Here is a 14960-nt window from a genome sequence, read left to right as displayed (position 1 = left end):
CAGATATTATGATGTTATTATAAAAGATATTGTATTATTCTTTACAGCAAAAGATTCTCTGGACTTTCCCGAATCCAGTGATGTGCAATAGTAATACATTATGATTATTTAAACATGTTTAAACAATCATTAAAGACGGAGAGGCATCACTTTTGTACACGTTGTTGAGGATATTTTTCAATTTAAAAAAAGAAAATAAGGGTCTAAGGGTCCAGCGGAAAATCGAATTGCACCACGCGATAGAGCAGACTTTTATCTTGAGAAACCACTCTTTCAACTTTCCAACGTCGACGTTTTTTTCGAGATAAAAAGAAAAATCTATTTTATTTTATTTTCTATTTTCTAAGCATCAGACATGGATTCTTACTCTTCACCTACCCAATCTACATTTACTACTCTTTGAGATTACGGATTAATGGGAAAATGTAAAGTCATAAAGTGATGACCCGGCACCCCTAAATAGGGAATAAACTGCAATTATAACATTAGGCACTTGTCAGCGGACACCCCTCCCCCCTCCAAACAATGTGAAATCAGATTGATAAGAGTACAATGTTAGGGTTTTTGGAGAAAGAGAGATTTTTTTTACGTATTTCTCAAATTTGTCTTCCGCGGGTGGGGGGGGTCCGAAGGGGGGGGGGTGAAAATGTGAGGGGTGTACACAGTATGTAGATTATATGTAGATATGTTGAAAAACTAAATTTGTGAGCCAAAAACCTGCAATTTCCTCCTAAATGTCACAATGTGTGGCTCAAAATGACATTTTGAGAAACATTTCCTAATTTTGAACGCCTGTTTCTCGGTACCTGTTGCATCAAAAAATACGTTTGACTAGTAAAATTTGAAGGAAATTTAATGCTCTTTCAAAAAATGGAAGACAAAAGTTTATAGGACCCATAGTTTTTGAGTTATAGGCGAAATACCAAAAACAGGTAACAAAAATCGTGGTTTTTTCCCCCACCCCAAGTTAGCACAGGGTCCTCGAGGTCGAAAACTGAGATTCGACACCCCAGAGTACCCCTAAATGACGTGTCAAAATTTCATTAAGTTCGGAATACTTTGCAGGTAGACGCCCTTTTTTCGACCTGGCGATTGGACTTTCAGGATCGAAAAAAATGTCGACATTGGAAAGTTGAAAGAGTGGTTTCTCAAGATAAAAGTCTGCTCTATCGCGTGGTGCAATTCGATTTTCCGCTGGACTCTTAGACCCTTATTTTTTTTTTTTAAATTGAAATATCCTCAAAAACGTGTACAAAAGTGATGCCTCTCCGTCTTTAATGATTGTTTAAACATGTTTAAATAATCATAATGTATTACTATTGCACATCACTGGATTCGGGAAAGTCCAGAGAATCTTTTGCTGTAAAGAATAATACAATATCTTTTATAATAACATCATAATATCTGTTCAAAGTCGAAAAACGTGTTTTTTTTTCAAACTCAAATTTCTCAAAAACTGTGCGTGTAGGAGAAAAATTAATGCCAGATTCGGGATCAGCGCTAAAAACTGTATACGATACACCCAACAGTTATATGGAAACATTTTTGTTGTTGGACAGTGTAATTTTCTCTGTCTTTCCCTATATTCGTCAGTTGCCACTTAATTTCCTAATTTTGAACGCCTGTCTCTCGGTGCCTATTGGGTCAAAAAAGAAGATTGACCAGTGAAATTTGAAGGAAATTTAATGCTCTTTCCAAAAATGGAAGACAAAAGTTCATAGGACCCACAGTTTTTGAGTAATAGGCGAAAAACCAAAACAAGGTAATAAAAATCGTGGTTTTTTCCCCTCCCCAAGTTAGCACAGGGTCCTCGAGGTCGAAAACTGAGATTCGACACCCCAGAGTACCCCTAAATGACGTGTCAAAATTTCATTAAATTCGGAATACTTTCCGAATAGACGCCTTTTTTTCGACCTGCCGACTGGACTAAATAGCCTCTTTACGCTACTGAAGTCCGTTCCAAACCCTGGTGTTGGGACTTCAATCGTCGAATTATTGTACTAGTGACTAATTATGCACAATAAAAATTAGAAAAATGTCGCGGAAAGTAAAGGAGAAAGAATCTGTAGAAATTGGCTATTCGTGATATGTTTTACTAATTAAATGTGACTTACCTGTGCCGGTATGTAAGGTCTGGGTGCGTGGCTGCTAACCGGATGAGGCGACGGCCATCTAGGTCTTGGACACTGTATGTAACCAGTCGGTGATCCGAAAACTGGCGATATCCCGGGCGAGATCGGCATACCGATCGGCACCGGGCTCATCGGGTGCATCATTCCGGAGTACGTCAAAGGCGACGTAGGATGAGCGTGATGAACGGGTGTGGGCGGCCCTCGAGGACGTTGGGGATGCGGCGAACTCGAGGGTGTGTAAGGTGACGGGGGTCTGAAGTGGCCGGGCATATTCGGTCTTGCAGACCAACCGCCCCCTGGTCCTGGTTTTCCATGAGGTTTCGATGGTGGCTGCGACATTTCTGGCTATTTCGAAGCTTCCCGCGCCCTTCGGTCACCTAGCATCGCTGCAAGACAGGCAGCCTATTTTTTCATCGGTTCCAATCAATTTTCCAAGCATTTTTCGATCGATATTTTTAGTCCGCGTATTTTTGTGGAAAATAAAAACTGTGTATTTATTCCAACACACGGGAGCTACATAAACGTTTATTTCTGTTCTGAAGTATTTTAAGGGGGTAGACTTTCGTTTCCAGGATGCAATGATGCGGATGCGCCTCTTCATTTCACTAGATAAAAGGTAATCGCCCTGAAGAATCCTATTTTTACGTTCACGAGGCTTAATTTGCATTATTCGGCAGCATAAAGCTGCGCAAGTAACTATTTTCATAAAACTGCGACAGCTACGCGTTGCCGAATAATGCAAATTACGCCTCGTAAACGTAACAATAGGACTTTTGAAGGCAATTGCGGTCCAGGTTGATCTTTTATCTAGCGCTTCTGACCACTGAAAAACCCCATCTTCGTGGTATCGAGAAATAACAAGGCGCATCCCGCATCCTTAAAATCCTAGAAACGAGTGTACCCCCTTAATCGTTCACTGTCTTGCACTTGATCTATGCATATTTGCCATAAATGCATAAAAAAAGTGTTAGCGGATCTTTATGTATCTTTCTTTCTATTGTATAAAATAGTTTTGTGGTTTCTGAGGCCCTAAAACGCCGAGCGGATTGCCTTCTGCAGGGGAACCGAAAATTGAGAAGCGGATTGCCGTCCGAAGGGGAACTGAAAATTGAGCGCCGTGACAGTGTGTATTTTTCAAAGAGCGAGAGCGGGAGAGAGAGACCAGGAGAGAGAGAGCGGGAGAAAGAGAGAGCGGGAGAGAGAGAGGCGGGAGTGAGAGAGAGAGAACGAGAAAGAGAGAGAGAGCGGGAGAGAGAGAGAGAGAGGGAGGGAGAGGGAGCGGCGAAACCGTGACCCGAAGCGGGGGTTGACGAGCGAAGCGAGCAGGGGGCGGAGCCCCCTAGTTATATAATAAAAATGTTCTACTTGAATTGCAACAAACTGAAGTGAAATAGAAATCGATTTTCTTTCTTAACCCGGCGTTAGTTAGGTGGGGTCTCACAGACCCCAGGGATTTTAGATTGATTGTAACATTGTAACAACGTATGACAGTTGTTAAGTATTTTTGAATAATAAAAATTTAATTTCGTGGATCTGCGTTTTTACTCTGATAAATTACAAGCCTCTTAAGCAATACCTAATCTTATATTTATGAAAAAGGTATTTACTTCTATAATACAATGTATTTTTTCCTGGGGTCTGTGAGACCCCACCTTACCACTTACGATACATTTTCCCACCTTACCAACGCCGGGTTAATACGTATAATAGGTTGATAATTCTCTGTCCAACACCAAATTTGTTCCACAACTACTGTTGGGTGGTTCTTATAGAGTTTTTCGCGCTGATTCCGAATCTGTTTTTAATTTTTTTCCTATACGCGCACAGTTTTTGAGAAACATGACTTTGAAAGAAAAACATATTTTTCAACTTTAAACAAATATTGTGGTGTTATTATAAAAGATATTGAATTGTTCTTTATAGCAAAAGATTCTGTAGACTTTCTCGAATACAGCGATATCAAATATTAATACATTATGATTGTTTAAACATGTTTAAACACATTTAAACAATCACTAAAGGCGGAGAGACACCACTATTGCACCAATTTTTGAGGATATTTTGCAATTTATCTCCAAAAATAAGGGTCCAGCGGAAAATCGAACTATACCACTCGATAGAGCAGACTTTGATCTTGAGAAGCCACCCTGTCAAGTTTGGATCGTCGACGTCTTTTTCGAACCAGAAAGCAAAATATCCTCGCCCGACATGAGTTGCGACGGTTGATTACTAATGATTACATTAGTTCTGTTCACAAAAATCGATTTCTTGTAAAATCCTGAAAAAATCTACGGGAAATGATGTACAGCATGTTCAAAAAAAATTTTTTCCGCGCGTGGTAACGGAGAAACCACATTTTCTTGAAATTGTGAAAGTTTAACGAATTTTCTCAAGGTTAAGAAACGTTCGTACCATAATCTCCCTATTTTTTCCATACTCTACCAAGTTTCAGCTTTAATTTTTAAAAAATTTCGTCGCTCTAACTCATTTCTATCGGGAGTTCTTTGATTTTGAATCGAGTTTGGTCGAAAGTTCCCACTGCGGCGCCGCACAGTGGTCTGGATTGGAAAATCGTGTGCCATTTTGTTATAACTTTTGAACCAGTAGAGATATTGCAATTAAATTTTCACTAAAAATATTTAAAAAATAGTCATTTTTAACTATAGGTAATAAAATATTTTTTGCATTTGTTAAACAATAATTTTTTATTAATTTTCATTGATATTTTTGATTTAAAAAAAATTTTTTTTAATATAATCGTACCAGCTATTTTTTACTCTCTACATATGTATTTTTTATATTTATGTTTCACACATGTAACGTTTTATGAAATACGTAAAATATAAATTCGAGAAATCTTGTTGCAATCAACACATACAAAAATTACCGAAGAGGTAAAAACGCATCACAAGCGTGTCGAAGATATTTTTTATAATAATTTATAATGATTATAATTTTTTTATTGGAAAATCGTGAACCATATTCTTGTAACTTTGAAATCGTGAAAGGTATTTTGGCATGAAACTTGTTCTGGATAATGTGGAAATGTCAGGCTATGGATAGGTTAATTACTATTACTATTATTACACTTTTTATGTTAATTATTTATTAATTCTAAAGCTTCTGCTTCTAATTGCCTAACTTTTTTACGGTATGATTTTATTCTAACACTGGATATGTATGGATCGGATGTGAAAAGTAATCGATTTAATATATTAGATTGTGGGGAAAAAGAAATCCATTATTTTTACGTTATCTCAAGCGGAGAAATGATGGATTTCCTTGTCCCCAACCTAATATCTGCATTTGTGCATAATCGTGAATAAAGGCGAATCCCGCACCCTTGAAATCTTGGAAACGAGTCTACTAATCTTTATTTTACTAGAGGTGAGCGAAATATCGGAACGAAACAGAACTGAAAAACTTCTATTATATTTTAATACTAAAGAATTACCTCGGGTGCAATATTTAACACTAAAATCTTACATGTTTCGCTATCTGAAGTCATATGATAATAATTTGTACCAATAATATACCTCGCAAACATTCTATTACGAAATATTTGCGGAAATAAATAATTTTTTCACATACGCGACCGCCATTTTGTTTTTTTAATTTTGACATCAGATTCATATTCGACGACCCTTCATCAGAGTTTCATCAATTGATGCGATACCGCGTCCAACTTTAATAGCTTTAAACAATAATAATTTGAGCGGTCGGAGAGGGACGGAATTAATTTTTTCATGATTATTTAGAGGAAGGTGTACTAAAAATATTCCAATTAATTAGAAAGCTAAACTCGGCTAAACTTTAAAGATATACCATCTTAAATAGAAAGGACTTCACAAATTTTTCTTACGGCATTGAGCATTATTATTTAAATAGAGTATTTACATTAATAGATAATAGAAAGATATGATTTTTATCACAAAAGTCTGCTCTTCAATTTAAAAAAAAAATCCAGAGAAAATATTAAATAGGAACGTCAGGGCACTGCATCAAAGAGAAGCAATTTTTCTCGTGAAAAATACTCCGCTTAAAATGTCCTACTTTCAATATGTTTATTACAACTATTATGTTTATTAAATTGTACTATTTTCTTCATTTCCGAGGTCTGCGGACATTTGGGAAGCAATGTTCATATATTAGATATCGATACGAAAAAGTTCGTTTTTGGGCAGAAAGGCACACGATTTTCCAATCCAGACCACTGTGCGCCGGCGCCGTATCCCGTCCCGAGTCCCGAACGCCATTGGCGGCAACTGATGTCGAGCGAAGATATTTTGCTTTCTGGTTCGAAAAAAACGTCGACGATCCAAACTTGACAGGGTGGCTTCTCAAGATAAAAGTCTGCTCTATCGAATGGTATAGTTCGATTTTCCGCTGGACCCTTATTTTTTGAGATAAATTGAAAAATATCCTCAAAAATTGGTGGAAAAGTGGTGTCTCTCTATCTTTAACGATTGTTTAAACATGTTTAAACATTCATAATGTATTAATATTGGATAACACTGTATTCGGGAAAGTCTACAGAATCTTTTGCTGTAAAGAAAAATTCAATATCTTTTATAGTAACAGCACAATATTTGTTTAAAGTTGACAAATATGTTTTTTTTTTCAAAGCCATGTTCCTCGAAAACTGTGCGTATAGGAAAAAAAATTAAAAACAAATTCGGAATCAGCGCGAAAAACTCTATAAGAAGACCCAACAGTAATTAGGGAACATAAAAAAAGTTGAAAGGGCATAGCCGGATAAGATAGTCAAAAATGCCCTTGAGCCGAATTTTATCGACGATGTGCCATTCGATAGAGCACCAAGAAAAAACATACTGTGCAAAATTTCAACCCTGTATCTCGATCGGGAGGGTAGTTATGGGGTAAAAACGAAAAATCAGTTTTTGGCCTATTTTACCTAGTTAATGACGCTTAAAAATTCTGAAAAAAATCTGACACATGTCAAAAACCCAAATACATACTTTGCAATTGGTTTCAGATTTTTAAAATGGAAATGCTGCTTGTAAAAAATCAAAAACCTCAAAAAAATCGAAAAAATGCAGATTTCACATGGAAGTTTTAGAGTGACAATATTTATATTTTTACAGTAGCAGTATATTGTTATAAGTATTGTTCATGAATTTTTTCAGATTTTTCGGTTTGGTGCGCCGTTGTTAAAAAAAATAAAAACCGATTTTCTTGACGTTTTTTCCGCGAAGAACTAAGCTAACCTTAAAATTGTTACGTTCTATTTATTCTGTAAGTCTATCTGGCTCTGATAAACCTTGAGCATTCTACAGAAGTAATTAAAAAATGAAATCAACTTAATTAATATTTCTACAGTATGAACATTACATCTAGAAATATCACTCACGTTTCCAACAGTTCAGTTGGCTCAGTGCGCAGTCGACAGTGAACCTTCGCAGGGGTAGGTTGTCCCCGAGAGCTACCTGCGCTCCAGGCAACCCTCAGGTGTACACACCAAAAAATCGACAAGTTCCTATCCGAGTCTATCATTCAACCTATCAGTTCAGTGGTGCGGCAAAACACAGTGCTCAAGTGCACTGTGAAGCGAAAACACATTGTGTTACATTCAGTGATAAGAAATTTAAAAAAATCAAAGTGTACGGATAGGGAAAATTCAAATCAGTTCGCGCGCATCCGCGCGATGCCAAACGGGGTACTCAACCCAGAAAGTGTATCATCCTCAGAAACAATCGAACATGTGAACTCCCCACCAGGAGCAGCACACACACCTACACTATACAACCAACCTACATCACGACAGCCAACAAAAACAAAACCGAATGTAATTTCCACCGAAGACATCACGGAACCGCATACTGCGCACCTGATCAAACAGTTATTAGCTAAAAACAAAACACCAAAAAGAGTTAATCCCTTACCAAACTTAATAAACAAATTAACTCGATTCAAAACCACACCGATAACCACAGAAATGGCAAAAACGAAGACAACGAAAACCGCCCAACAAACAGCAAAAAAAGGAAACAACAACCTGGACAATGCATCCGTATTAGAAGAATTAATCCAAATGATAAGCAACCTCAACAAAACGGTCGAAAACCTTTACAAAACGATCGAATCTTTAAAAGAACAATTAGAAGAAGAACGGAAAAAAATAAGCCTGCTCCAACAGCTCAAGACTTCACAAACCCAAACAGATACGCAGTCCTAGACATGGACATTACGCCCACCCCAACCGAAATCGAAGACGACGTCAACAGGCAAAAACCATTAACCGGAGCAGGTACCAAAAGACCCCACAACAGCACAGAAGACGACTCTTTATCTAAAAAAAAGGACACGGTCAAAGCACCAATAAACCAGGAAAACTCCATCCCCAATAAAATCCCAGCGCAGCTCAACAATAGGACAGGAAAAACCGGAGAAACCCTCACTCCCGCACCAACACCAACTTCAACATCACCAACATCCGTTCCAGCAAACAACACAGTGACAATCCCAGGTAGCCCCACCCAGCAAATGTCAGCAGGGCCCAGCGGCACAACAACTCTCTCACACCACCCGAAAGTCATAAAGAACGGTACCGCGAAATACCCTCACCTAACAGGTAAAAACGAACAAACACTGCCTTCTTCTGAGTTCGAAGATAATTCCACCTTCAAAAAATCACTCAAACCTCCCCCCATCACTATTCACACTAACACAATCAAAAATATAATAGCCAAACTATCTCTCATAATGAACGATTTCAACTTCAAAAAACTTAACAACAACAAACACATACTACAGACCCAATCGATAGCTAACCACAAAACAGCGTGCGAAACACTTAAAAACATGCAAATTCAATTCTTCACATATACACCAAAAGCAGACAAAAACACAACGATCTTACTCAAAAACGTAAAAGGAAACTTTGACCCCGACGAAATTCTCACAGCTCTAAATAATTTAAAAATTGAAGGCCTCTCCTGCATTTCAGTAAAAAGATTCACTACAAAAAAATCCTCAGAAGAAGGCAGAACCCTACCAATATTCATGGTACAAATATCCGCGGATAGCAACCCGAAAAATCTGAATCAAATCAAATCCCTATTACACACAATTGTCAAATGGGAGAAAATAATAAAAAAGGATCGCATCCAGTGCATGAGATGCCAACGCATAGGACATGTAGCTCAAAACTGCAACTTAAATTATAGATGCGTCAAATGTGAACACGATCACAATCCCGGAGAGTGTCCACGTTCCGCAGACTCCCAAACCGAAAACGCAGACTCTCCCCCATATTGCGTCAACTGCAAAACACATGGACATCCAGCCTCCTACAGAGGTTGCCCAAAATTAAAAGAACTGAAAGAAAGAATAGAATCAAAAAGATTAGCTACTCAATTAGAAAAGGAAACCATACACACGTTCACTTCAAACTTCATCAAACCGTACAAATCTTTCAGCCAGATCGTAACAAACAACACAGACAGAAAAGAACTATCAAACCTAATAAACACAGCCTCGACCCATCCAACAACAATCCCAACCACACACCAAACCCAACCTCAATCACAAAACGCTCTCTCTCTAATCTCCCAAATAAAATATATAATAGACTCAGCCATAAAATCTCAAACAGATCAACTAACAAATCAAATTAAAAATAATAGCAACAGAATCAACTCATTAGCTCAGGCATGTAACGTAGAAATTTAGAATGTATCCAAACGCACAGAACAATTCATCAAACGTTAGTATCACCAACAATATCAAAACAATTACTCATCAAACACTAAAAATAATAGAGCTAAACGTTAACTCACTCATCTCAAACGAAAAACGTGCGTCACTCTCCGAATTCTTAGAAGTACACGAACCGGATGCGGTCCTGCTATGCGAAACCAAACTTAACGATAGATACCGTGTAAACTTTAAGAATTACATATTTATTAGATCCGACAGACCAAACTCAAAACGAGGTGGGGGAACCGGCATCCTCATCAGAGATAACATAAAATTTAAAACCGTCCAGACAAACAGCTCAAATAGCTCAAATCTCGAATCAACAGCAATTGAAATAAAAATAAACCAAAGTCGACTATTCCTAATTGCAGTATACTCTCCAGGCAGCAACAACAAAGAATTTACAGCAGACCTCACAACAATTAGTAACTCACTAGAACTGCATAAAACAAATAACTACTACATTATTGCAGGAGACTTAAACGCAAAACACACCGACTGGCACAATAACACAAACAACAACAGAGGATCCTCACTAAAAAGGTGGCTACTCAATAATCAAATACAAAACAGAGTATCCCTACTAAACACAGCGTCGCCATCATACCCAAAGAGCGGTTCATTTATAGACATTTGCCTAGCAGACAACAGAATTAAATTTCATAATCAACCTACCCCCGGCAGACTAAAAACATTAGACTTCGACAGCGACCATAAAGCAACAGAAATAATAATATCACTTCTCCCCAACAACCAAATGATCATAGAAGTACCACCCACAAACATCATATACAACTACAGCAAAACCGACTGGCTCAAATTCCAAAAGGAACTACTAAACATAGACGACACTGATATTCCAAATACAAAAAACCTAACAATCATCGAAATTGACAATTACATAGAAACATTAAACAAAAACATAAACACAGCCATTGAACGATCAATACTACGCATATCTTACAATTACAACGCATCAGACAGATACATCACCCCTTCCATAACAAAACTAAAAAAACTAAAAAGTACACTAATTACCAAACTCAACAGACTGACATCGATAAACAACTTCACCGACTCAAACGACACAATAATAAACATTCTGAAACACATACTCAAAACAATCAGAAAAAAAATCAAAACCGAATTCCAAAGCTCAGTAAGCAACTTCTGGAAAAAAAAATATCAAACCTCTCAACGCACAAACCCAAAGAGCTCTTTCCTTCTATAAAAACAATATTCCGACCTAAAGAACAGAACGCAATAGACACGCTAAAAATCAACACATCAAACACAGAAATAATCACAAATGCCAACATAAACATGAATGAAGCACAAATAGACGAGGACGACAATATAAGAATAACAGACATAAATGACAAACTAAACGTACTAGGAGCGCACTTTGAAAAGGCACACACACAGAATAAAAACATGGGCAAACAACAACTATCTAACATAATAAATCAAAAAATTCTAAAGTTGAAAACAGAAATAGACGAAGACATACGAAACGACAATACAGTTTGCATATTCTCCAACGACAACAGAGCAGACAACCCGAACCCCAACTCAATCCCTCCAAATTACTTCACATCCACATTCGAGCTAACCCAAATCCTAAAAAATCTCAACAACAAAAAGTCTGCCAGCTACGACAACATCCCAAACATAATCCTCAAACATCTACCACCACTTTACACACACAATTACGCAATATTATTTAATAACTGCCTCAACAGAATGCATTTCCCATCCGCATGGAAAACCGCAAAAGTGATTGCATTAAAAAAGAAGGGTAAAAACAGTAATGACCCAGCCAGCTATAGACTAATAAGCCTCTTACCAAACATAAGCAAGATATTTGAAATAACAATCAACAATGCAATAGAACACTTCTCCTCCACAAATAATTTAATACCGGAAACTCAATTTGGATTCAGACGCAGACATTCGACAATACACGCTATAGCTAAATTTACAGCAGACATCTGCTGGGCCCGAAATGCAGGAGACTGCGTAGGAGCAATATTCATAGATTTAGAAAAAGCATTCGACACTGTTTGGCTGGACGGACTTTTCTTCAAACTAATCAAAAAGAATTTCCCACCTCACCTCATAAAAATGCTATGGAGCATGACCCATAACAAAACATTCAAGGTGTCCGAAGGGCAAAACTCCTCCTCCATAGTATTTACAGTACAAAACGGACTACAACAGGGTGCCGTAAATTCCCCCATCCTGTTTAGCCTATACCTAAGCGACCTTCTTATAATGTTCAACCTGAAGGAGGACAACCGCAAAGGCGCCATAGCATACGCGGACGACCTTTTATCATACATTATCGATAATAGACCGTCAATAATTAAAAAGAAACTACAAGAATTGTTTGACAAAATACAGGACTACTTTCACACATGGAAACTTAAAATCAACGTTAATAAATGCGAGACAATACTTTTCAGACCAACTCTTTCAAAAAACTCAGACGCAAATAATGACGTACGTACGAACGCCAAACTCTTCCACATACAAGACAACAGAGACACAAACTTAAAAATACCACACAAAAAGGTCGTCCGATATTTAGGAGTATACTTAGACTTTAAGCTTCATTTCAACGAACATGTACAAATACAAATCGAAAAAGCTCAAAAGGCAGTCGCAGCGAACAAGCGGATTTTCTACTCCAAATACCTTGACAAAGAAGTTAAACTTCTTTGTTACAAACTACTAATCAGACCGATACTCACCTACGGAATACCTATCTGGTGTAACATCAGCGCCAGTACGATGGAGAAAATCCGCTTGTTCGAACGAAGATGCCTCAGAGCCTGTTTGAACGCGTATAAAACCCCGGAATCAAACTATACAAAATATTACAGCAACCACGCACTGCTAAAAAAATCAAAAACAATGCGCATAGACCTATTCATGCTAAAGACCACAAGAAATCACTGGGCAAACACAAGAAACGTAGATAACAACAGCCTCATTTTCAGCTCTACCTTTCCGAACCCCCAATATTTAGAAAAAACAAGATTCACAGGATACACACCACCGGAAGCTTTCATACACCTTGACTCCGCTGGTCTCATACAAAACACACACGGATATCCAATTATATATCACTACAACCGAAAAAACTTCAACAAAACAATAACATACAACAGCAACATAAACATACACGGCCCAGAAATGAGATTTCTATATAAACTAACAGAATTCGATACAGAAAACGACCACAGGAAAAACACTAAAAGATACTGGTGGCTCGTCCCATCAACATAACTCAAACACATTACACACATATAATATATAAAAAAAAAAAAAAAATTGTAATGCTCAGTTATACATAAGTTTAAGTTAACTCTAAGACACACTCCCAGCGCTTTTGATTCAGATTTCTCAGGGCCAAGCACTCCAATAAAAATAAAACCATTAACGGGTTGACACCCAGAAAACTCCGACAAAACTCAAAACATCGATCAAATGTACAGTTTTTCCACCGTGCCTTTCTGTACACTTCGAACTATACAATAATATAAGAAAACCTCTTAGACTAAGCCGACACACCTGCATTAAGTGCAATAAAACGTACAATGCTAAACCGCGCGAGCCCGTCCCTACGGGCCTTTAGTTTAATCTCCTAATTTTCACACTACGTCAAACTTTTGTGCGTAAAAAGTTTCATGTACCTATTGTAATTACATATTTTATTCAGGCACAATAAACGCTCTTTAAAAAAAAAAAAAAAGTTGGCTCAGTGCGTTAGGCATTCGATTGTGGACCGGCCTATACTAGGTTCGCGCCCGTCGTAGGTCTATTTTTTTTATTTCATCAATTCTCTTCCTTTTTTATTTCTAACTTCACACTAGTCAAGGATATTTTTGTAGAATTCTTTTAAAAGCGATATTGAAATATTTAAAAAGTATTTTAAGGTAAAATACACCAAATACAGTAGTTGTGTCTAACAGAGTCGTAAGGCGAGTAAAGAAAAGAAAATGTAAACGTATAAAGGTAAACAAAGGTAAAAATTAATGAAACATCAAAAGTTTGTCATTCTAAATATGCTTTTATAGATTCGTTAGTTTACTTTGACAAGTATCGGAACATCTGCTTTCACTGTGAAATATTTCATTAGCAACCCTGAGTGGTACATACACAACAATTGCTGTTCCGCATAAGAGACAAGGTTCCAAATTGAATGCCTCAAAAGAAGTAAACAACAATAGAGCCATTTCTACAACTTGAATTTCTTTCTTTTCTCTATAACAAAGTATTTAAAACTCGAAGACACATAAATGGAATTACTGCTGAAAATGTCGAGTACTGCCAGAAGTTCCTCCAATTTTCAACATAAATAAATCCTTCAATTCATCGATAAAATAAAATATGCTTTACAGAAAACACGATAAAATGAAACTGAGATAATTAAGATCCGCACAACCAATGTATTATAATTTTTTTGCGAATTTCACCTTGAAATATTTTTTGAATATGTAGATATTGCTTCTAAAAGAAATCTACAAACACACCATTGATTATTATATAGTTAGACATAAAAAAAAAGAATTAATCAAGTAAAAAAAATGTATACCTATGCCGGGAGCGAACCTAGTATAAGCAGATCAACAGTCGAACGCCTAATTTTTTTTTTTTTTTTTTTAAAGCTTTATTCAGGAAACAATGATAAACAAGATTGCACATTGTTACATGTAGAGAATATACTACAACACATATCGGAGACAAAAAAAATATATAAACGAGTTGAATGGTCAATATAATTTAACGCTCACAACCACTTTAACTTATTCTATGTCTTAAAGGCTGGTCTTATACATAACTATAACTATTTTTTAGCATTATCCATAATTCTGGATTCTTTTTTTTGCGCATTCTAATTCTTCCGTAAAAAAAAGATAACAGGAAAAAGACGGAATTTTAATTTCTTAACCTCTATGTATCGGGTTGCGGGATATATACATATATACTGAACAATGCGGATAACTTATCTGACTACCACTTGCACACTATTATTTACATACTCATTCATTCATTCATTCAATCTTGTACTTTTTGATATCTATACATGGTATACTAAAGATG

General features: G+C 36.9%; 1 protein-coding gene across 1 annotated transcript in view; it reads right to left on the bottom strand.

Annotated features, from left to right (window-relative positions):
- LOC143208955 (uncharacterized) overlaps positions 1 to 14960 on the bottom strand; it is a 51584-nt gene that overhangs the window by 18039 nt on the left and 18585 nt on the right. The window contains exon 2 of the mRNA XM_076423968.1: positions 2115 to 2518. Coding sequence (XP_076280083.1) covers positions 2115 to 2471 — 357 coding nt within the window. The 5' untranslated portion in view covers positions 2472 to 2518. The remainder of the gene's footprint in view (positions 1 to 2114; positions 2519 to 14960) is intronic.

This window comes from Lasioglossum baleicum, chromosome 5 (genome assembly GCF_051020765.1).
Source record: "Lasioglossum baleicum chromosome 5, iyLasBale1, whole genome shotgun sequence".
In the NCBI taxonomy this organism is placed as follows: Eukaryota; Metazoa; Arthropoda; class Insecta; order Hymenoptera; family Halictidae; genus Lasioglossum; species Lasioglossum baleicum.
Note: the sequence above shows the minus strand (reverse complement) of the source record. Positions and strands in the feature narration are given on the sequence as shown.